At 36.7% G+C, this 25,219-nt stretch overlaps 1 protein-coding gene across 3 annotated transcripts; it reads left to right on the forward strand.

Moving 5' to 3' along the window:
- The first annotated feature begins 10,103 nt into the window (after positions 1 to 10,103).
- On the forward strand, positions 10,104 to 24,864 carry LOC107581473 (vesicle-associated membrane protein 4). Of its 3 annotated transcripts, XM_016267047.1 has the most exons (9): positions 10,104 to 10,248; positions 12,922 to 13,047; positions 14,797 to 14,898; positions 18,243 to 18,289; positions 18,451 to 18,501; positions 21,337 to 21,437; positions 23,438 to 23,517; positions 23,695 to 23,746; positions 23,836 to 24,864. In XM_016267047.1, exons 2-9 carry the CDS (start codon positions 13,045 to 13,047, stop codon positions 23,859 to 23,861), a joined length of 462 nt encoding a protein of 153 aa, XP_016122533.1. In that variant the 5' UTR covers positions 10,104 to 10,248; positions 12,922 to 13,044; the 3' UTR covers positions 23,862 to 24,864. The 3 variants fall into 3 exon arrangements, with proteins under 3 accessions (XP_016122533.1, XP_016122535.1, XP_016122536.1); XM_016267049.1 differs by lacking the exon at positions 12,922 to 13,047; XM_016267050.1 differs by lacking the exons at positions 10,104 to 10,248; positions 12,922 to 13,047 and adding an exon at positions 10,311 to 10,396.
- The last annotated feature ends 355 nt before the right edge of the window (positions 24,865 to 25,219 follow it).

Here is a 25,219-nt window from a genome sequence, read left to right on the forward strand (position 1 = left end):
TCACAGTACATGTGCATCTTTCATTTTCACAATTAATTTAAATTAGTAATGACTCTAAGTTATCATTAGCCATAGTAATTACAATTGGTTTTACATCGAAACAGTTTATTGTGTGTCCCCATTTGGTTTTCTTAGTAAACGTGTGTGTGTGTGAGAGAGAGAGAGAGAGCACAGAGCAGGTCTGAGGATAGATACATGGGGAATTCAGAGTCATATATCTTCAGGATGTTTCTGTGACACCTCCTGTTTGTTCATCTGCCCTCTGTGCAGGGGGGATGTGACTCTGTATTACAGTTATATCATCTACTGTTTGTGTTTCTCATTATTAATGGCATGCAGGCAGTGTTTGCACTGCTGTTTCTTGCATTCTCTCTCTCATTCATTCACTCACTCACTCGCTCGATCACTTTCTCTTCCTTTCCCACTTTCCCTCATGACAAAGAAGCCTTTATTGGTAACACGTGCATATGGATGCATCCGATTCAGAAAGCAGCCTCCCACTATTCTCAAAGAAGGTTCTAGAGCATGTTTTAGTTGGGAATAAAGATGTAATATCCTTGCTATTTTTCATACTTGTTAGGGAGGCCTATTCAAATCACAAGAAAAGTAATGGCTGCTGAAAATTCAACATTGCATTACAGGGGTAAAAATTGCATTTTAAAATAGAAAACAGTTCATTTTAAATTGTAATATTTCACAGTATTCCAGTTTTTAAATGCAGCTTTAAGAAACTTCTTTTAAAACATTAAAAAATCTTTTGAACTGTAGGGTGTGCGTGATAATATTTGCATGTGATATGCTCGTTACTGACAGCCATAACTCAGACTCACTCAAAGTACCATAAATGCTTGTATAAGAATAGGAGCAATAAACTGCTTTTGGTCTGCATAACCTCTAGTTCAAGGTCTCTGACTTGATCCATTCTGTTTTTTTTTATGGGTGTAACATCAAGTACCTAATGTTAAATTCATCAGAAAGAAGAATATAGCCACTAAGCTACAAACCATTTATAGGGCTATAAAGCAAACATTTTAAATTCATTACCTTGGATCATGACTATATGTCTTCTAGGCTCAAATTTCAAACCAAAAAATTGTTGGTTTTTACTCATTCAGAGGCCTTTTACAATGGATATGCACCCAAATTTCATTCGGAGCGCTGTGGAGGGAAAGAATTTTTAAAAGCACCTGAGGTTTGAATTCCTCATGGTTGCACGGGATGATTGGGATGCAAACAACTGCTGAGAGAACTGAGAGCAAATGGCTAGGGAAATTATCTCCGGTATTCAGGAGCCCATGCAAACTGTCTATGTCCAAACCACATCAAAACATGGGCCGCGTCCCTGTCCCAGCTCCTGCTGGGCTTATGGGAGTGAGCCCATAACCATCAAGGAGTGGCATCTGTGGAAAACAAAGAAAGACAGTGAGAAATAGGCACCTTATGACCCTCAATTATACACAACAACATTCCTCAACTCCTAATCGTGTGGAAATGCTTTTGTCTAACGCTTTTCCAGTTCACAATGTGTAAACATGTTGTCAGATGTCTGTCTTCTAGTGGGTAAAACAAGTGTTTAAGACGAAAAAACATCCTGTAGTCATTAATATTTGTTATACAACCAAAACTATAAGCTGTCTGGAGAACTGCACAATTATTTTCTAAATGGCCTTTGGGTATTTAAAAAAAAATTAAATGTGCAGTTTTGGTTGATGCACATTAAAAGTAAAATATAATTAAATAGTATATTACCATTCAGAGGTTTGGGATTGGTAAGATTTTTTAATGTTTTCGAAAGCTGTCTCTTCTGCTCATCAAGGCTGAATTTATTTGATCAAAAATACAGTAAAAACTGTAATATTGTGAAATTATATTGGAATTTAAAATAGCTGTTTTCATTTTTAATATATTTTAAAATGCAATTTATTCCTGTGATGTTAAAATTGAATTTTCAGTGTCATTACTCATGAGCCTTCAGAAATCATTCTAATATGCTGATTTGCTACTCAAGAAACATTTCTAATTATTATCAATGCTGAAAACAGTTATGCTGCTTAATATTTTGTGGAAGCTGTGACACTTTTTTTCAGGATTATCTGCTGAACAGAAAGTTCAAAAGAACAGCATGCTGGAAATAGAAATCTTTGTAACCTTATAAATGGCTTTACTGTCACTTTTGATCAATTTAATTCATCTTTGTTGGAACGTATTAATTTCTTGCACAAAAATAAATCTTACTGACCACAAACCTTTGAACAGTTGCATATATAGATATAAATATAACTGTCCATTCAATCAAAACTACAGAGACTACAGTCTCATATGCTCTAACGGACCATTCAGGAGCCCATGCAAACTGTCTATGTCCAAACCACATCAAAACATGGGCCGCGTCCCTGTCCCAGCTCCTGCTGGGCTTATGGGAGTGAGCCCATAACCATCAAGGAGTGGCATCTGTGGAAAACAAAGAAAGACAGTGAGAAATAGGCACCTTATGACCCTCAATTATACACAACAACATTCCTCAACTCCTAATCGTGTGGAAATGCTTTTGTCTAACGCTTTTCCAGTTCACAATGTGTAAACATGTTGTCAGATGTCTGTCTTCTAGTGGGTAAAACAAGTGTTTAAGACGAAAAAACATCCTGTAGTCATTAATATTTGTTATACAACCAAAACTATAAGCTGTCTGGAGAACTGCACAATTATTTTCTAAATGGCCTTTGGGTATTTAAAAAAAAATTAAATGTGCAGTTTTGGTTGATGCACATTAAAAGTAAAATATAATTAAATAGTATATTACCATTCAGAGGTTTGGGATTGGTAAGATTTTTTAATGTTTTCGAAAGCTGTCTCTTCTGCTCATCAAGGCTGAATTTATTTGATCAAAAATACAGTAAAAACTGTAATATTGTGAAATTATATTGGAATTTAAAATAGCTGTTTTCATTTTTAATATATTTTAAAATGCAATTTATTCCTGTGATGTTAAAATTGAATTTTCAGTGTCATTACTCATGAGCCTTCAGAAATCATTCTAATATGCTGATTTGCTACTCAAGAAACATTTCTAATTATTATCAATGCTGAAAACAGTTATGCTGCTTAATATTTTGTGGAAGCTGTGACACTTTTTTTCAGGATTATCTGCTGAACAGAAAGTTCAAAAGAACAGCATGCTGGAAATAGAAATCTTTGTAACCTTATAAATGGCTTTACTGTCACTTTTGATCAATTTAATTCATCTTTGTTGGAACGTATTAATTTCTTGCACAAAAATAAATCTTACTGACCACAAACCTTTGAACAGTTGCATATATAGATATAAATATAACTGTCCATTCAATCAAAACTACAGAGACTACAGTCTCATATGCTCTAACGGACCTGTAACTTCACACGTGAGAAAGTGATCACTAATCGTGTGGGTGAATGAGGCCATAAACTGCACTCTTACTCAGCAAGATGCCCCATAAAGTGTAGGAATCCAGTTTAAAAGGTCATAATCGACCGCAGCATCTTTGCAATGAGCCATCAGGAGGCCTTCACGAACACCTGGCGTTCTCCTCCTCATCTTCAGCGGGACATTTTTGTGGCGTAGCACCTACGGATCTGGTGGAATGATTGGAAGCACAGTTCCTGTTTAGGGAAAACGTGTTTATTGCCTTGTTGACTAGACAGCAGCAGGTGATCCAACGTTTCACGAACATTGTTTAATGTGGTGTGAAGGGTGAAGTGAAAAGAGAGGCTTGTGCCAGAGTTAACATCTGATAGAATACACGAAGAATACAAAGATACATGAGAAAGCTCTGTTTTTTTATATCATTGACCATATTCAGGGTCCAAAGTGAAACCCAATGTTTTTTTTTTAAACCTGGAAATAAGCTTTTTTTTTTGAAGATTTGAACAATTTTGAAAACAAGAAAACAAAATATCTACGATTTTGCCTTTTTTTTCAGTGCCACTAATGAAATAAGTATATCTGAAAAGGTCAATTATTTATTTATTTCATGCAGTTCAGGAATGCAAAAGGATGATGTAATAAAATTTGAAATTAAATTTCATTTTTTAATTAAACTTTGTACTAAAATTATAATGCTGAGTACACAATGCGTAATCAAATATATTTAAATTGCAAAATACAAAATGCAAAGTAGAAACATTTTTACCAATGGTCTCAGATTTTTGGACAATGAAGATTATGTTTTCACCCCCTGATGAATAAGATATGTGTAAGTTAAAAGAATAGTTTACCCAAAAATTAAAATTTGCTGAAAATTTACTCAGGCCATCCAGCATATAGATGAGTTTGTTTCTTCATCCGAACAGATCTGGTGAAATTTAGTATTACATCACTTGCTCACCAATGGATCCTCTGCAGTGAATGGGTGCCGTCAGAATGAGTGTTCAAACAGCTGATAAAAAACATTTGTTTAGTGCTTTTTTTATTATTGTTTCACTTTTACACTTATAAACACTTGATCTGTGCATAATTCTCTCCTTATTCAGACAAGATTACTTTTTCATTGGAGGAAGCAATATTATAGATAGAGGACTCATATTTTAACAACTGTTTAAAGTTAAAAATATTTTAATGATGCATTTGCTTCTTGCAAACATGCAGATCTTTGCTTCACAAGACATGAACTGATGGACTGGAGTGGTCTGGATTACTTGTGGATTATTGTGATGTTTGAACTCTCATTCTGACGGCACCCATTCACTGCAGAGGATCCATTGGTGAGCAAGTGATGTAATGCTAAATTTCTCCAAATCTGTTCTGATGAAGAAACAAAGTAAAGAACACTAAACTAAAACTCATCCTGGTGCACTTATGGTCTTGAAAACACATGTAATACTAAATAAAATGGCAACATCCTCTGTGGACACCATTCGGAAGTAAATTTGCCCTCTGGTGAACTCTAATCTTCAGGACACATGGCCGGTGTGACCTGTGTCATGGTGCTTGAAGTCTTCATGACAGTAGGCAAACACCTCACTGGGAAAGATTGATGCTTCCTGCTCCATCGCATTCAGCAGCACAGCAATAATGACTAATGCATCCGGAGACATGGATGCTTGATTGAGGTCTGTTCTGCAGTCAAGGTCAGTTTGAGATTGATCAACTGCACCGGGAGTAAAGGAAACTGTGGAGGGAGAGAGAGAAAACAGGGCACGTTTTAACCTTCTCACCCTCAGGGCTTCATGTCATGAAAACCATATTGGACAAAGATTTAAAGTTCTTTGTGGCCCAATCACATCCCATTACCCTATATTTACTAATTACTATAGGAAAGATAAAATACTTGTTAATAATATTTGTAATATTGTTATCATATTTGTAATATCAAATATTGTTGTTAATAAGCATTTGTTCACTTCATTCAGTAAAATTATGCAACAACATCATCATGCAACAACAACAAAAAAAGCCTCAGTAAAAGAATTCAGTCCTAAAAATTCGTATATATTTTTTTCTTATTAGACCTAAAAATATTTTTACAAAACTGCTTCACTCCTTATTAATATTTAAAAATCCCTTGTCCATAACAAAGTCATGATGTGTGACTAACTCAATTGGCGCAATCAAGACGTGCAGACCTTCATGACTGTGTGCCAATGTCAATAAGTCAATATTTAATAATCAATAATCCATGATACATTCATACACACACACACACACACAAAAGTACAATTCTTTTCAAGTTTGACCTATTTATTATCTATCTTTCGCCTATTTCCTATCTTTATCATTACCTAGTTCAATATTTCTTTATGATCAGGACCTTCATGTGAATTTAATTTATTATGTGAGGACAAGAAAGACATCAAACTAGCACAACTGTGTAGGAAACAGGTTGCCTGGGAAAACAGTCAGTTATAAACTGTAGCTGTCATCAGACATAAATATTACTTTGCAGTATCTGAATCAAGAGCTGCATGATCACCACAATAATCCACAAGTAATCCGCATAACTCCAGATCAGTTGGCATCTTGTGAAGTGAAAAGCTGCATGTTTGTAAGCAACAAATCCATAATTATGGACTGGCATTTTGATAAAACATTTTTAACTTCAAACCACTGCTTATGACTAAAATACAAGTCCTCTATCCATAATATTGATTTCTCCAGTCAAAGTCATCTCAACAACAAACGAATACAGTCTCAAACAAATATGTCTGTGGAATTGTTTTGATTTGTGAGGACAACAGCGAATGGACTTTTTCACTGGAGGAAGCAGCTTTTCTGATGGACTGGAGTCGTGTGGATTACTTGTGGATTATTGTGATGTTTTTATCAGCTGTTTGAACTCTCATTCTGATGGCACCCATTCACTGCAGAGGATTCACTGGTGAGCAATTGACGTAATGCTACATTTTTCCAAATCTGTTGCAGATACAAACTCATCTACATGTTGGATTGGAGGGTGAGAACATTCTCTGTACATTTTTGGTTGAACTGTTCTTTTAAGCTAAAGGAAAATGAGAAATACTGGCTTTTAGTTAACAATATTAACCTTGATGTGTATAAACAGGATAGTATGGAGGTCTGCCCAAGTGCTTTTGGGACTCATCTATCACAGGTTGTACCACATTTATCCATCAGCCTTGCACCATTCACTCCTGTTGTTTATAAACCTTTAACCAAGTCTGGATTCCTGTTGAGCATCATCCCATCAACCAGCCTGCCACCATTCCATATACATTCCATATGAAATGCTCAAATGTTCATCTAGAGGCCTTGACTAAATCTTCTGTGACTGTATCTCTCCTGCTCGCACTCTCAGGACGTCTGCTCATCTCATCAAGACGGCAGGGCAGTTTATTTTTGACGTTTTTCATCGTGCACCAAACCAAGGACTCTGACAGAGTGAATGAACATTAGGATCAACAGACAGATAAATATTTCCTTTTAGTGACATTTGAAGTCAAAGATCATAAATGTGTTTCTTCATAAATTTTGGAATATATTTCTTGGGTGTAATGATCTGTGAATTGATGATATGTATGTAAGCCATTGCTTCTTTTACTTTCTAAGCATGTTCATTCCATCATAAGGAGAGATGTTAGAGGTTAAACTGGACAAATGGAAAGCCAAAGTCTGAGAGCACAGCTTTATAACCCACCTGAATTATGAACTGAAGTGTCCCATAGGCACATTAAATTAACCTGAAGGTCAAAGGTCAGAGCAAAGTAAGACAGTTGAGTCTTTTTAAACAGGGAAGGTTAAGAAATATCCTGCTATTTCTTAGAAATAGATTACTGTACAGTTCCACATGCTTTTTTTTGATAAAAATATTGCTGTTTCGATTCGTATAGCAAACATCTTGAGCCCAGTGACTTGGAATATTCTGAGTGGAATATTCAAAGTCATCCTTGGCTTTCTCACTGTTTATATGCTGATATTTCCGTCAGTGTCTCACAGGAATCTGAAAATAAAACAATTGACAAAAGTCTTAGGGAATCAGTATATACACAGATCATTTGCACACTCAATCAGTTGTGCAGCTAAAATAGTCCAGATCAGATTTGTGCTCAAAAGACACATGCAAAAGAAATTTCACTTTTATGTGTGTAAATGCATCCTTACAGGGGAATTAAGTGCTAAAAGCGTGCACCTTGGACAAGGGCCTTTTTGGGGACACATCACCTTATCTTTTTCACTTTGCGAAGCACCTTTTATCCCCATGCGAAACATTTCTCAAGGTTGCCTGTTTTACAGATCATGCCTCCTGTAGCTCGCGAGACACATTCCGGGCCTGCTTACAAAACCATTTCTCCTCAAAAGAGCTGCATCACTTTGCATTTTTTTCTTATTCCTGTGACCGGATGACCTGAATTTATTGCTACAAATGTTCCATAAATCTTCTCAGGTCCTTGGTTATTTTTAATGTTTGTTTAATCAATCAATCAGGGAATTAAAAAAAAAGAAACAACCTAAGTGTATATAACATATTTTGTGATCTATCTATCTATCTATCTATCTATCTATCTATCTATCTATCTATCGTATTCAAATGTTTGGGGTTGGTACATTTTTTTTCTTCATGTTTTTTTTATTTTTTTTAAATTCCCATACGTTCACCAAGGCTGCATTTATTTGATCACAAAAAATGTAAAAATGTTATACATCGATGTTATAACGTAATTTATTCCTGTGATGGCAAAGCTGGATTTTCAGCAGCCATTACGGTAACACTTTATTTCGATAGTCCACTTTAGACATTCTATTAACAGTAAGTAACTTTGCAACTACATGTCAACTAGCAGTTAGTAGAGTATTAGTAAACTGTCTGCTTAATATCTTCTAACACTTTCTTTGTCAACTTATTCTACTAACCCTAAACCTACCCTAACAGTCTACTCTGAGAGTTAGTAGACATGTAGTTGTAAATTATTGAGAATTAGTTGACATGTAGTTGACATGTAGTTACAAAGTTACTTATAGTTAGTAGAATGTCTAAAGTGGACTATCGAAATAAAGTGTAACCGCCATTACTCCTGTCTTCAGAACTCATTCTAGTCATCTAATCGGAATTACTGTAATGACTCACACGATTACAGAGGCGGACAGTAACTAAGTACATTTACTTGTGTATTGTACTTAAGTACACTTTTTGAGTGTCTGTACTTTACTTGAGTATTATTTTTTCTGGGAACTTATGACTCTAACTTCACTACATTTGAAAGACAAATATTGTACTTTTCACTCCACTACATTTCTATCAAGATCCTCGAAGTAGAAAGTCGTTACTATGTAGCAGCTCTGAAAGTCAGTGGGTGATTTTTTCCCTTCTCTATAAAGTGACTTTCTTTCTTTTTCAGTCAGTTTATCAGTAATCACTCTTGTAGTGACATGAAGTGATTTCTCAGCATTTCTTTTAGCACTGACCAGTTGCAAATGCAACAATTTAATAATAAGAAGTTAATATTGTGGTATACATTGCACACAATATTGTCTGATTGTGCTCAATTGTGTACGTGAAAATATTACCTATAAAGCCACAGAGGAACTGTTGTGCGTCTCCTAATAAAACACAATAGGTGTTGGACTTGAAGCAGAACTGCACAGACTGTTCTGTGTACACTCTTAAAAATAAAGGTGCTTCAAAAGGTTCTTCAAGCGATGCCATAGAAGAACCATTTTTGGTTCCACAAAGAACCATTCAGTCAAAGGTTCTTTAAAGAACCATCTCTTTCTTACCTTTTTGTGATCTGAAGAACCTTCTTTCACCACAAAGAACCTTTTGTGAAACAGAAAGGTTCTTCAGATGTTAAAGGTTCTTTATGGAACCATTTAGACAAAAAGGTTCTTCTATGGCATCGTGAAGCACCTTTATTTTTAAGAGTGTGTGACATCCAAGTACAGCGAGAACGATTAGACAGCATTTAAAATGTTTGTTTTGATGTCAAATAAGTCTTGCTGTTTGCTTTTTTGTTAAAGCAGTGTTGCTGTTGTAATGTTATACAGCTACAGTTGTCTTGCTGGGTTTTAAAGCAGGTTTGATTTTTTCTTTCTTCTTTATCACTCTGTATTTACAGGATTTCACTGTACTGTATTCAGCAGGTGTAATGTATTCTAAGTTGCTTCAGAAGTATTGCAAGTACTACGTACAACAATAAAACAGTGCATTGACATAAAAAAAGGAAATGTACTTTCGATACTTAAGTGCTTTTAAAAGCAAGTACTTCTGTACTTTTACTTAAGTAAAAATCTGTCTTTACAACTTTTACTTGTAATGGAGTAATATTTGACCAGCAGTATCGGTACTTTCACTCAAGTAAATGGAGCTGAGTACTTTGCTAGATTATCACTCTATGAATATAGCTGGGCTGCTTGAGATGATGATGAATGTGATGAAGATCATGATGATGTTGATGAAGAATTTTGTACATTTGACCATTTTACTGGATGAAGATAAGTTTGTTTGTTGATGGATTAGATTCTTTTTTATTAGGCTACAGTAAATGATGGTGGTGAGGATTTTTATACTATTTGTTGTATTAGATGTCGATGATTTTTCATTATATTTTGCTTACTTTTTTTGCTTGATGATGTTTTAATATTATAATAGAAAATGAAGATGGTGATGATGACGGAAATGATGATCCGTCCAGCTGTTCAGACTTCCGCTTCCGAGCCGAGCGAGAGACAGCGTTCAGGACGCGTCAGGATCGGATCAGACATAGTCAGCGGGACTACGAACGCGGTTCTTCCCAACGGGAATCGACAAAAGCAAGCTCTCAGAGGTAGACTTGTAAGAGACGTGGCTCTTGAGGCCTGTGTGCTTGTGTGCTGTGTAGCGGTCAGTGATGTAGCCAGAGGTGTTAGCAGTCATGCTAGCTGTCGCTCCATCTGGTTTCACTTCAGCGTCTCCATTCCTTCACTAATCTTCACGTAAACACGATTATTTGATTTCATGCTTGTTGTTTTTCCCAAAACCACGTCTCATCATTTGCTTCGATCTTTTAGCGTCCTGTAGGGTCAGCATGTTTATGTGGTTGTTGTTTTGACTAGCATGAAGCTCTGTTTAGCAGGTGCTGGACAGGAACATCAGATGTTTTAGTAGAAATGATATGCAGTAATAGCTTCAGTGAAAACTAGTATATTTAAGAATGGTTAGGTTTAATAATATTAACAACTGTCATCATTCTGAAGCCCATATACACGTTATAGCGCGATAACCTGCGTTTCTAACGAATGAATAAACAAATGAAGTCATTGTCTCATATTGTTCTCATAAGTGAGTGAATGTTGAGTCTATCGGTTTCAGTTTCATCGTTTCGTCTCTTCTCAGTGATTATGTTAGTGTCATTGGTTTAGACTCGGATATTCAAACAGTCTTTGATTAATCTGCAGTTGCTGGTGGTCTTGTTTGCTGAATGATGGAAGCCCTGTCATGTGTTAGTGATCCCAGTGTTTCTTTCAGCCGTTCCCTGACCTGTGTGTTTCTAAATCGTGATGGAGAGAGAACACTGGAATGATGTCTAACCTGTTAGTATTGTTTGTGAGCTGTCCATTGAAGCTGTTCCGTAACAACGTGAGGCATGTGAGGGTTTAATCAGTGTGATCACTTGTGAAGTCTGTAAACACTCTGCTATCTGAATGCTCATTGTGGGTTTGGTGGTTTGTGATGGAAACAGCAGGGCCAGATTTCTGCTTTCAGTTTTCTTTACAATCATCCCAGTCCCAACTCTGTTTCATATTACACCTGAAAATGGTCTCCTATCCATCCATCCATCTGTCCAACCATTGCACTGTTGCAGATTAAAAAGAAAAATTCTGTTTCCATATTGTTTTAATTGAGCATCTGTAATTTCACTTGCACCTCCCTATATATATATATATATATATATACACACACACACACACACATTGTACATGTATTTATGTGTTTTAATAGTTAATATATAAACGTAACATATTTTTCTTAAATGTATACATGCATGTAGGGGTGTGCGATATTGACAAAAAATAATATCTCAATATTTTCTGGGATTTTATCGCTAATGAAAATTAGACTATATTTTGCTGAGTGTGTTATTGTGCTGATATCTTAAAGACTGCCGAAGACAGCTGACTCCTAACGTTTTTGATGTTCTTCATATTCTGTGTGGTGGTCAGTTCATACTGATAGAAATGAATCTTTTCCAATAAGTTTAAACTGATTTTTACATTTTATGGGCATTTTTACCTTTTATAAAGCCATTTTTTTTTCTAAAAGTGTCCATTATCTTTTGAGTCAAATTCTTACATTTAATCAGGGAATTAGAATAACAAGACATTTGGGCTGTTACCAAGCAAATGAAATCAGCTCAGAAGCTGCATCTGAAATGGCATTTATTTAGATAACAGTTTACACACTGTTTAATGCAAGACATGAATGCATTTAACCTGCAATTACAAATGCATAAATAACGTTTTGATATATTAAACATATCACGTTGAATACTGAAAATATGGAAAAAATGCTGAAATGTGAAATTAAAACCGCCAGTAGGTGGCAGCAAGTCACTGTTAATAAGCGGTTGCGATTGAACCGAATCATTTAAATGCTTGATTCATTCAGGAAAGAAACGCCGTCATGTTGCTCAGAGACGTGAAACAGCGCTGTGGCTGTGTTTGGAATGATTTTTGTTCCCGAAATTGAGCAAAAACAGGCAATATGGTGTCTAAAACGTAAGTCTCTTAATTAACTTATTGAATCAATATCACATTTGTAATCATGGTGATTTTTGGAGAAAAACGGCACTCTTCGTGTGAAATTGATTAACTATATGAAGTGGTATAAATATACATTTTCTGCCCCCATGTCTTGAATTTGTGATCATTCTAAATGCATTTTAATAAACTGAATCATGCAGTGAAAGAACACACTCTAAATGCGCACACACATTAGTCTACACTAGTCAACATTTGAAGTCGATCAAAACCTTTCATCAAAGTTGTCCTAAAACCAAAATGTGTTCTTGTCTTAGGAGAACTTTGATAAACTTTTTTGATCCACTTCAAATGTTGACTACTATACGTAATGTACACGTGCACTCTGTAGTGGTGTTTTGAATGATTTTTGCAAAATACTCGATAATGTCAAATCGCACATCGTTAAAACAACAATTACGATATTATCGCAGATGATATATATCGCACCCCCCACATGCATGTGTGTGTATTTATATATACATAATAAATATACACGGTACACACACATATATTATGTAAACAAAAACATTTATTTTGGATGCGATTAATCGTTTGACAGCACTAAACTTAAATTAAAAAAAGTAAATATATCAGAGTGGTCTCAATGGATGATGGTTAGATTCTCTCTCTGTCTTGGCATTATTTGTTTACCTTTTCATGCTCTTTCTCTCAAACCCCATGTGTCCTTCTCTTCCCTCCCTCTCGTTCCCTGTCCCCAGCCCCTCCCCCCCTGCTTTCTGGAAAAGCTCTGCCGTGCTCCTGGATAAAGGAGAAGCCTTTTTCCGACAGCTCTTCCAGCAAGAGAAGCAGAGAGCAGTCTCAGAGAGAGGACAGTGGACTCAATGGTACTAGACATGGAGATTGGATTGAGTGTGTTGTGCATCGGGTAGAGGAAGGAAGCAGCTTTGTTTTGCCCGTTAACGAAGAGAATAAATCATATTTCTTAAGAATAGCAAGAATTCATGAATGAGTTTTATGTTGTTTTTTTAAATAGAGGCACATCTGTTCAGGAGATCTTCTATTATTTACAGGATTATGGATTATTAGCAGCAGTGTTATGGAGTAATTCACTAAAACTAGTGAAAATGCAACATTTAACTACAACCTAATAACATTTTCAGTAGTGTGACAGTAAAATCGTGTAGCTTTTCTGGTAACAAGCTAGTATTTCCTAATCAGAGTAGTGTTACAACACTGCATCAGTGTATTATGTCACATTGTAATGTGCATTAGTCATATGCACTCTAGAATGCCCTAGTTTGAATGAGTCCTAAAACCCGGAAATTAGTTCCATTTCCACTGTCCCAAAGTCAAGGTTTTTTTTTTAAATGGTTTTTGGTGAAACACCTTATATAAGGTCTGTGTTGTACAAAAGATCAAGATATTTTCACTTTTTATTCTACAGCATATATCCTAATGTTTATACCCTAATGCTAGTTTGTACTTCTACTGATTGTATTTAGGCTTAGAAATTCATAAACATTGTGTTCATTTGTGAAGATGAGAAGAACTTGATTAACGAAACATATAAGAATTATAAACATTTGTTGGTTACAGAGCTTTTTTTTTTTTTTTGGCAGTGAATCAAAAGCCTGGGGAAAATGGCCAACGGCGTTTTATCAAGGGAAACAGGGTGATGCTTAATTTTGAGTTGGCCTACAAAAATCTGTCATCAATGCACCGCTCTATAGTTTTCCTAGAAGTCCCTGTGCAGTCTTTTTCGCAGCACATAAGTATTTAAGTGAATATTGCTGTTATTATTATGGTTTTGTTTAAATTACATAGGCTAACTATAGAATTTGGCAAGCTACAATTTCAAAATGCCTTTTATGATCAATGTGAGAGTGTCAATCAGAAGGTCTGTATGAGGACCTGTCATTGTAAATACATTGGTAAGGTTTAAGCTTATATGTAGGTAGTTTCAAGATGAAAACCTGCTGTGACTTCAAAGCTAAAGGCAACAGGTTTGTAAAAGAACGACCAAATGGTTTAACCATACATGAACTGCGGTGTGAATTTAAAGTAAATACACACTGAGGAAAGTTATGACTTTCACATCAATTGCTGGAGCTTGTCTTAAACTGCTCTGTTTGATGTTTGCAAGCAGCACATTTCAATCGGTGTGGCTAGATTGATCCCCATGACCAAACAAGTTAAATATTACGGGGTGGTCTCTCCCCAAGTCTGAATTACGACTGGATTTACTTAAAAGTAGTGCAGCTTTTATAGTTCAGTCTAATGAACCGACCAACAGACAGCTCAGATATATGGCCATTATAATTGAGCTTTCTCTTAAGTCACAGTCTGGTCTAAATGAACACATAAAGAACAGATAGTTCCAGCTCTAAAATCTGATTGGATCTCTTAGCTGCTAAACGCACATCTGTGACAGTTGAATTCTGTGATAATTGCTATGGTGCTTAGCAAAAGTCAACCAAACCCATCCTACTTTTAAGCTAATGAACTATATTACATGGGCTAAAATGTTATTTGGGATGAAATTATTTTATCATGTGTGAAGAAAGAGTCAGTGGAGTGACTCAAGATTTATAAACCTAGTCAATCACTGCTGTGTTTCCTGTGTTTGCCTACAGAGTGAGCCAGAGAGGGAGGAGCAGCTCGATCCCAGCATGCCCCCTAAATTTAAACGGCATCTGAATGATGAAGAGGTCACTGGTTCCATTCGCAGTGAGCGGGTAAGAGGCAACAGTGAGTCAGTTCTTACCATATAGATTACCTGGAGGTGATGACAACATGGAAATAAGAGGTCTAAAGATGCTCTTAGCTGACTAGAGCCAGATTTGCATATTTTTGCACTTTTACAACCCCATTGTGCTCCATGATCTGTTTATGTTGTTTACTGGAAGAGTAAACAGCTCTCTCCTCATGTTCCTCAGTGTCTGCAGACCACAAACAAGTCTCTTTTATATAACAGCCCATCTAAAACAGCAGTGTTCATGCTATTACACACAATCACACTCCACATTTCAACTCTGTGTTGTACAACCCTTCAGAGTTTGTTTTTAACAACGACAAGCAGTTACCACATGTCATAATAGCAGTGGATAAACTGAGGTGGAAAAGAAATTAAACAGATGGAGAGAAAAATATACAGAAAAAAAACTAAAATAAAATAGAACATGATTTTGCAGAAATAAACAGACATAATATGTAAACTAGATCCTTTAAATGAAACAAAAAAGAGTGTTTTTGGCCCATTCATAAGTCACTTCTGCAATGTTAGGGTTTTGAGGATGGTAGTTTTAAGATAATGGATTTTAAAAAAAATAAATAAATAAAGATAAAAAAAAAATCTTTTCAAGAAATTGATACTTCTACTTACCAAGGATGCATTCAGTTGATCAAAAGTGAAAGTAAATACATTTATAATGTTCATTTCAAACATTTCTATTTCAAAAGAAATACTGTTCATTTAAACTTTCTATTCATCAAAGAATCCTGTAAAAATGTATTAAGGTTTTAAGTTAAAAAAAATTAAGCATTACAACTTTCTGAAGGATCATGTGACACTGAAGACTGGCGTAATGATGCTGAAAATTCAGCTTTGCATCCCAGGAAAAAATTACATTTTAGATTACATTGAAACAGAAAACAGTTCATTTAATTGTAATAATATTTCACAATATTACTATTTTTTAATCAAATAAATGCAGTTGGTTAGTATTGAGACTTCTTTTAAAAACTTCTGAATGGTAGTGTAAGTCAAATGGCCATAACAAGCACCACTAGGACACTAAATAAGTCTATTTCTGTCATGACAACTCTCGGAGGGATTGGCATGGTAATGTACATGACAATGTTAATGTATTTGATCGTGGTGGAATAGATCTGCTACGCTGCTGCTGCTGCTGCAGCAGAGCAAGGACCGAGACTTGCTACTGCCAATACATCCACAACATGCTGGTGTGAGCATGTAAGAAATTTTGCTGCTGCAAATAAAACATACTTGAAATAACTCCCATATAGCATACATGAATCACCTTGTAGCAGAGCTATACATTAGGAGCTGGGGAAGGTGGAGGGTTTCTGAAGCAAGCTGCAACTGCTACGGCAAGCACTAGTCATATATTTGAATGTTGAGCAGCGAGCTCATTGGCTACCGATACAAGAGAGAACCAATCAGCTGTGCCATGCGATAATGATGTCATTAGTTCAGATTGAGACCTATCGGACTGCACCATCTAGAGTTTCATGCCAGAACTCTGTATATTTGATTAACAAAATCAGGCACTGAATGGAAAAGAACAGAAAAGATTATTTGAAAGTGAAGAGTAATGTCATGATGTAACAGGCATTAGCTCAGGCAGGGGGTAATAAACTAGCAGAGCCCTTCCCAAGAACCTGTTAGTACCAATTTCATAATTAACATTCAACGTCTCCATCTTCTGCCAGTATTAGGGAGTCATTTAAAAACTATTAAAAAACCCTGCCAGACCTTACAGTTAAAAGCCTGTAAGTCAATGCCAGGATATGATAACTTTGTGTATTTCACTTGGGTACAACTCCCGACTGATGTATGTTTGGGAGAATCCATTGGATGGTTCAGACTTTAGCACATCCAAAGAAAAGTATCTTCTAATTTGCCTCACATTGAAGCTTAAATCTCAGCAACAGTGAGAAAACAAGAATGTGTAATAGAGTGAAGATGAATGTGGCTTTCCACGTGCCGGTTATGTAACACTGTTGACCGTGACCCAAGGAAGGACCTGGTTCTTGTGTTTAAATATCCCCTCAGTAAAGGGCCAATTGGAAGTGAGGAGTTGCAGCGTTACTTGCAGTCACAACATGAAATCTAAAGTCAGGAACTAATTTCCTTTATACGGAATCATTTATATGAATTTTCCTAAAACCCAGAAGATAGAGTCCAGACCCAAAAATGTCAGTTCCTAAAACAGCAGCTTATATATGACGATAAGAATCAATACTAAAATGCTTTAAAACCACCAGACTTTGCACTCTGAGACATTGGTAAATCTCATGTATTACCCCTAGAAATTGGGCAGCAAAATGAAATGGTAGCCTAAATGTTCATCATAATTCAGTTTGTTGTTTTTTTAAACATATTGTATGCATAGAAAAAAAGATGTCTATATAGTCTGTCACAAATCAGTCTTTTTTTAATCAGTTTTGAAATAAATCTGACTCTTTGTAATAAATCAGTAGATGAACTGAATCTGTTGGACAGTATATTTTAGATGTAAAAAAATTAACTTCTTTACTTTTTAAAGCACATTACCTTCCAAAACATTGGCTAAAAATGCATTTTAGCTTTAAGATGGTCACAGTTGACATCAGTAATGATTTGTGATTATCATTGCCATTCAACCAAGTAACTTATTAACTGATGTAACATCATCCACAAACATCACAAGACTCATTGATTGTTGGAGTTGTTAAAAACAATGATTTCCTTAAATGTATATCTTTTTAATACATTAAAATGCTCAATTTATATGAGCATTCTTTATTCTTTTGCTAAACATTTAATTTTTCTGTGGTAAGGTTGACATTAGCATGGAATTGTCCAGATGGAATTTTAGAGGAGTGTCACAGGTCTGGATGCAGTTATGGAGAGTTATACAACATTAGTCATCGAGATGTTGAAATGATCTAGTGAGGTATTTGTTAAATGTGATCAATCATGGACGTTACAACGAAACTAATGGAAGGTCAACTAGATGCCTCCTGATCTGTGATTCATTGCTCAAAAGATCAGATGGCACAAATGCTGACCAAATGGAGTTCATATCTCTCGTGCATCAGCAATGTCTACTTGTAGGTGTTTGTGTTCTGAACGGGTTTATCTCCAGGTGAATTCCGTTCCGGGTATACTGCGTCACACGCTGTGCCCACATTGTGCCCTTCAAAGGGTTCTGTTGTCCTTCACAATAAGATCTTTATGAGTCTCAGTCTGGTCACTCTTATGTCAAACACCTGGTCTCAGTTCAGATGGAATTTTAGATTAAACCCAGCCTGCACCAGCTTTGACCACCCTGACACTCATCTTCTTAACTTGCAGAGGAACCTTCTAGAGGAAAACTCGGATGAAGAGGAGGACTTTTTCCTGTGAGTCTGTAGTTTGCATAATCATCCATGCATTGACAAATAAACAGGTCTTTAAGCAGCAATTTTTGTTTGCACGCAATTTTCCCAGCAAAGATGTTTATGACAGTTTGTTTGGTAACTAACATTATATATATATATATAATTTTTTATTTTTTTTGCAGGAGAGGCCCAACAGGACCAAGATTTGGAGGCCAAAATGACACAATTAGAAAGTTTGTAGGACTATTTTTTTCAGCTGGCCCAATTTTTTACTTGCTTTGCCAACATCTTCATTTTTAGCATAAAATATTTTTAGTTATGTATTTTATATTTACTAGAAATATTTACATTAACAGTAAATAATGTTTAGCAGTAGTTTTCTCTTTACTCTTTTTTTTACAAAAGAAATCACAATCTACATATTTCCATAAAGCTGTTGTCAGTGTTGCAGTTGAGATTTGAGCTTGAGTCAAGGCAAAGACCAGAGATGGTTGAGTCCGAGTCAATACCTAGACGAGTAGAGGGTCGAGTCTGAGTCAAGAGCGAGACCAAATGAGGGTTGAGTCCAGGTCAAGACTGAGACCAGTAGAGGGTTGAGTCCATAGGCGCTTTCACACCAGAGGAACCTTTTCATAGTGCCTAGAACCATTGGCAGTAGTTCCTGCTTTTTAAGAAGGATCTGGGAACTAGGAACGGTTGTAGTTCTAGGAACTCCATTTCGAGGAATTAAATGAGCTCTTACTTCAGAATAGTGTCTTAAACAGTTCTATAGGAACTACCAGTGACATACATGTACACTGATTGGTCAAACGCCTACTAAAATTAAAAAGCTGTGTAAAAATATTTACTCCAAGAACATGGAAAACAGCGATAATGGCATTTACCTGTTGTCTGCAGCGTTTTGTTCTTTTCTCAGCATCAATGATATGTAAGTTGTCATAGGAGATTTAGTCAAGATTTTCATTCTCTTTCAATCGCATACATTGTGCGTAAATTCTCCATTATCACAAAACCCAAGACACACAACAAAAACAACTCTGATCACGTCATTCTCCATTCACCGGTTGTTCATGTTTGTAAATGCCATGAATAAAGATGTCGCTGATGGCCTCTTCAGAGTTCCTGCTGCCGGTGTAAATGCAACCTGGAAAATGGCCCAAGGGAGAAATTGGTTCTCTAAGAACCACCATGCTGGCTAGTTCCTAGAACTAAGTTCCTAAAACTACACGGTGTGAAAGCTCCTTATGTCAAGAGTGAGACAAGTATTGGGTTGAGTCAATACTTGACTCCAAGTCAAGACTTAGACCAGAAGAGGGTCCAGTCCAGGTCAAGACCAGTAGAGGGTCAAGTTTGAGTCAAAACTGAGACCAGAAGAAGGTTGAGTCCATGTCAAGACTGAGACCAGTAGAGGGTCGAGTCCAAGTCAAGACTGAGACCAGAAGAGTGTCAAGTCCAGGTCAAGACATCCATGTCAAGAACGAGACCAGTAGAGGGTCAAGTTCGAGTCAAAACTGTGACCAGAAGAAGGTTGAGTCCATGTCAAGACCGTCACCAGTAGAGGCTCGAGTCCATGTCAAGACCGTCACCAGTAGAGGGTCAAGTCCGAGTCAAGAGCAAGACTATGAAAATATGGTCTTGGGCATAAACTAAAGGACTGAGACCAAGAAAATATGGTCTTGGATTTGGCCTTGAGGACTGTGATCAAGGCCATGAAAATATAGTCTTGAACTCAACTGTGAACAAGTTGGTCTTGACTACAATAAGAACAAGGGCCCACTACCAAGCGTCCATGAATTTCTGCTCTTCTGATACAGCCCGGGTCCTTCCTTCAATGTGCATCTGTAGACTATTTTATCATCTGCCAGGTGAAAGCTATGTCTGATTCCTTTGTAAAGCAATATCTTTCAACAAGCTGCAGTTTTGAGGTATCGTTATCTTGGGGTTAGGGGTTATTTTCAGAATTGAACAATTAGGGATTTCCAAATACTAGGATGGGCTCAGATAATTTCCATTGGCAGTGTATTGTGGAAATCACAGTTATTGACTGCGCAGGCACTGCCCACGCCATTGTCTCTTGCAGAGTTTATGTAACTCCTTATAATGACATCTGTGAAAACACCCACCCACAAACATACCTCCCGTCCGAAAAGAAGGGAAGCACTAACCATCTGGGTTTCTATGACACAACATAATATTTGCAGGCAAAAGTAAACAGCTACTCCCAATATTCAAAAATCTCTGTACTGACGTAGCTGTAGTAGCCAGACTGTAAGCCTTTCTTTGTTCTTTGTTCTTTATGAAATTTGGTACATACTAATATACTGCAGTAATTCTCCCAAGGGAAATCCAGGAGAGCTTCGCCCAGTGTAAGCAGCCACACGACACCAGGTTTACGTAACCATGCAGTGCACGGCAAAGTAACACATAAAACAATGGAATTTAATAGGGAACCCTTGGAAAGTGAAATTTCCATAATCTTTTCTTTTTTGCCTGTCCATGGAAGTCTTTTATTCTTGAGGTTACCTCATTCGTATCTGTGGGGTTTTAAAGTTGAAGGTGAACCACACATGGCAGGCACCCTCCCAGGTGCAAGAGATGTGCGAGGTTCTGCACGATTGGTCGTTTGGCGCAGATCATGGTGTGTTGTCCTAGGCTGGTATCCAAGCACAGAGTCGAGAGTTAAAACATCCTGTGCTCAATTCATTCTCAGGGTAACCTGCGTCTCAAAGCCATGCCAGCCCCTTGTGCCAGGTGTATGAGAGCAGCTAAATACCTCACTAGCTATTTAGTGCGTCCTTTGCATGTCACGACTATGAGATCAAATAGTTCAAACTATTTGGATGTGTCTAGACCACGTCTAGCGAAACGTTCTCACCTCCCCTCAACATTGCAGGGTCAACAGATCGTAGTCATAATGATATCTTGGTTAATCCCGAGCGGTTCTCTTAGAAATATTAGAATCACAGACTCAAACATGTGCTCCTAAGCTGTAAAAACGTTCTGGTGAATCAATGGCAACACCAGATTGTTCCTCTCATGTTGTCTTCTCTGTCTCGATGGCCCTTCAGGGTGCAGTCTCAGGTTGATGAGGTCATTGACGTCATGCAGGAGAACATCTCCAAAGTGATCGAACGCGGGGAACGGTTGGATGAGCTGCAGGATAAATCTGGTAAGATGGGCATGGACAGATCACTATGAATCATTAAGCACTTTGTGATTTGGTTGGATTCATAGGAATCAAGACAGAAATGATTCATGAAACATTACAGATTTTGAACAGCAGATCTTCTGAAGTTAAAAACCTGTTCAAGTTCTGGGTGGAAATATGAAGGGTTTTAAATATTAGCTCCCCAAATATTGCAGTTTAGTTTAATGCAGTTGTGCATTGCAAATCTTCCTCTGATTATTTTAAAGCATATGTGATTTATTTCAGAACCAACGCTTATATTAGTGCATGAATAGATTGGGAAGCCATGTGTAAACAAACTATTATTCCAAATCAATCATATTCAGTAGCTCACTACTCTTGACCCAGAGAACTGTGGGAAAGTGTTTTGAATTCCAATGCCATATGAATAAACCCTTCTGTTAGTTTCATATTTCATTATACCTGAACCTCTAGTGAGTCGAGTCCTGGGATTTGTGATCTGCCTTGGGACCTATGGGCAGGATAATGGGTAAAAAGTCCCGTGTCCCACAAGATGGTGTGGTATTTTTCTCATTTTAGGCCCAGATGTGAAAAATAAACCACCTGTGTGCACAAGATGTTTGCAGATGGTTTTGTTTTCAAGCTGATCTGAGATTAGTTACTAGTCTCATAACATTAAGTAGTGGAGTGAAATGAACTAAAGCAGGTTCAAGCACAGCGTTCCTGCGATAAAACCACATGTCTGCTCCTGTTTTTGTATTTAGCTGTATATGAAAGCACTTTCTGAGACGTGCATGATGATTGTGAGGCTAATGTAACAGGAGCCACTGTGTTCAGAGTTGTGAAGTATGAGCAGTTTTGCATTGATTTGATTTGAAAGAGGAAAATAAAAGAGGTGACGCGTGTAATTTCCACACTTCAGAGTTATTTTGGTTTCCATTGGTTAAGCCAGTGTGACTGTTTTAAGCTTGCTTGGGTGCTCAAATAACTTAATACACACATAATATTAAATTATGGTGTGATTTTAGCGTGTCAGCGTTCCCAAGTGCATTAAATTCAGTGGAATGAAGGGTCAACTATTAAAAATGGTTTTGTTTTTAAAATTTAAATAATGCTGTCAAAGTTAAATATAAGCATCAGATGAAAAAGTTAGATGAAAGATGAGGAAAAACGTTAGTCTTGGCAACTAACTGAAATGTATAAATATAAAAATATATAACACATAAATAAGTTAAAGTGTAAACAAATAAAGAAAAATATTAGAAAAAAAAAAAGAGAAATTTTAAAATATGAATCAATCCTATAATAGTATTAAAAACTGGAATGGCATCGAATTGAAAAAAATAAAACCCTGTTTGCTGCTGAACATTTACAACAGTTGATATAGAAATGTTACATTATGTTGTTACAGTTGTATCTTTACATGTCTGTATAAAATCAAAACGGGGCTGTTCTGAGCTCAAACCCATTTTCTTTGTTTATTATAATTACTGCAATTTGGCTTCCTTGCAGAAATCGCAACGCATTGTTTGCAAATAGAGAACAAGTAGCTTTATAGCGCAGCATCTGGAAGACATTGTCACTCACTAAAGGGAATGTGTTCCATATGTTGACTGCAATACTGTCTTTGTGCTAAAGTTGAACCTAAAGACTGATCCATAAGACTTATTTCTTGAATTTTTAAGGCTAAATGCAAAGAAATCATCTGCACCTGTGTTCTTTGTGTCTTTCTGGCTGTACACACATTCATCCTCTGTGGTATTGTTGAATGGCAGCGGGTATGAGCTCAACTTTATTGATTCTTGTTCTTGAACTAATGTGGCTGGACGTGTTTTAGTTGGTCCCACATGTTGCTTAACATCCCAAAACAGCATTATGAAAGTCAGCAAGCATCTCCTGGAGACAAATATAATCCATATAAAAAAAATCTCAGTTGTTTAGGAATGTTTATAGTTCTATAATAATAAACATGCATGGAAGTCAACCTTAGTACTGATCCTCTTTTGTCAAATGACTTTCAGAAAGCCTTTCGGACAATGCATCGGCGTTCAGCAGTAGAGCCAAGCATCTTCACAGAAGGATGTGGTGGAGAGACATGAAGGTGAGCCTCTATCCCGATGGCCTTAGTTGTTAAGGTTGATGTTGTGTAAAATCACTCTTTGGCTTCAGAAACTATAACATTTTCCACATTAAATATATATCATTTTCCTGAAGGTGTGCCTTTAGTCACATTGTACACTATATCATTTTTGCCTTTGGTTTTCTCTTCTATCCCCAGATGAAAATGATTATAGCGTTGGTGGTTGTCATCCTTCTTCTCATCATAATCAGTAAGTCCACTCCAGACACACTTCTTCATGCTTACAAGAATTTAACCATATCCTGATTTTGCATCTTTTTGCTCTTTTTTTTTTTGCAGTTCCTGTGATCCTGCGGTATCGCTAGTGTCTGGCTGGGAGGTTAGAGGCATGATGAACTCTTCCTCCCTCCTCTCCCTCATCTTTCTGCCGTCATTCCTCCGTACCAGAGGGGGCGCTGCACAGGGTTGGGCTGCCCACTGTATTTGCCTGTTTTGGCAGGGTCTGGAAACATAACAAACAGGGGCAGAGTTAAATTTGTGCGGGTACGACAACACAACGTATCAAGCTCTCAAAATGAAGGCACAACACTGGTGCAGACCAATCTCTTGTATGCGCACAAACTCAATGGTTATTTTATTGTATATGCATTCAGTAAATTCAAGATTTACTATACGCAATGAAACATGGATTCAAAATTTTAGCCCTGCATTCTGGTGGTATTTCGATGTCCTCTATATAGTTAATTAGACGTTAGAGCCGTTCTGCTTATATCATGATACCCATGTTTAACAATTAAACTGGATCCATTTCCAACATAGGTAGGTCTATGAAATACTGTCTTCTCAGGTGGGTGGGGCCAAACAGGAAACCTGATGACGTTACGCTGCACCATGCCTGTGATGTCATCATATGTTTGTATGACTCCTGTAAGTTTTAACATGGAGAAAACATTGGGCATAATGTTACTTAATATTTGCTGCTATTACCTGCTGTAATGTTTTTTGCATATTTGGCTACAAAGTTTTAATTGACTGGTTAGTTCTGTTGAGTTGGTTATTTTGATATGAAGTTTATCATGAACAGTTTATCATGCTTGTAAAATGGTTTATGTAAAAATTCACTGGTGTAATTTTAACAGCTTGTATTGGTCAGTAATGTAATAGTTGTGTGTGATGATGATTTGGTCGACTTGCTGAAGGTGACCTGAACACACCTGTACACCTGGTTTAACCCGTATTATTTTACTGACTGTTTTTTTGCTTATTTATTTGTAAATATCTATTCCCTAAACAAGTCAGCACTGGCTTTCCATTGGGAGACTGTGAAATAATCTTGCATTTAAATAAAGTGATTTTAAAGGGCATCTGATCTGATCTGATTCATTGCGTTGGAATTGAGGTGTCTTCAATTCAGGCATGATTTGACAGGATTACAGTGAGAAGCCATTTATCAAGCAAGACTGGGCAATGACAAAAACACTGCCTATCAGAACATTTTCTTTGGTCTTGTTCACACAGAACGCATTAAAACAGACGTGTTGTTGTGCACTCGCTTCTTTTGAAGCGTTTACCGTTCTAAAAAGGCAGTGCTCAAGTTACAAAAAGTCCAATTTTTATAAAACTTTTTTTTTTAATTCCACTGCCCTGTGCCTTGACTTTTTAAATGAAAAAATGTGTGTGTGAATTGTATGGAGCCCCTAAGTGGACATAGTAGTAGAAAAAA

This window comes from Sinocyclocheilus grahami, unplaced genomic scaffold, assembly GCF_001515645.1.
Source record: "Sinocyclocheilus grahami isolate Dianchi unplaced genomic scaffold, SAMN03320097.WGS_v1.1 scaffold35.1, whole genome shotgun sequence".
Lineage (NCBI taxonomy): Eukaryota > Metazoa > Chordata > Actinopteri > Cypriniformes > Cyprinidae > Sinocyclocheilus > Sinocyclocheilus grahami.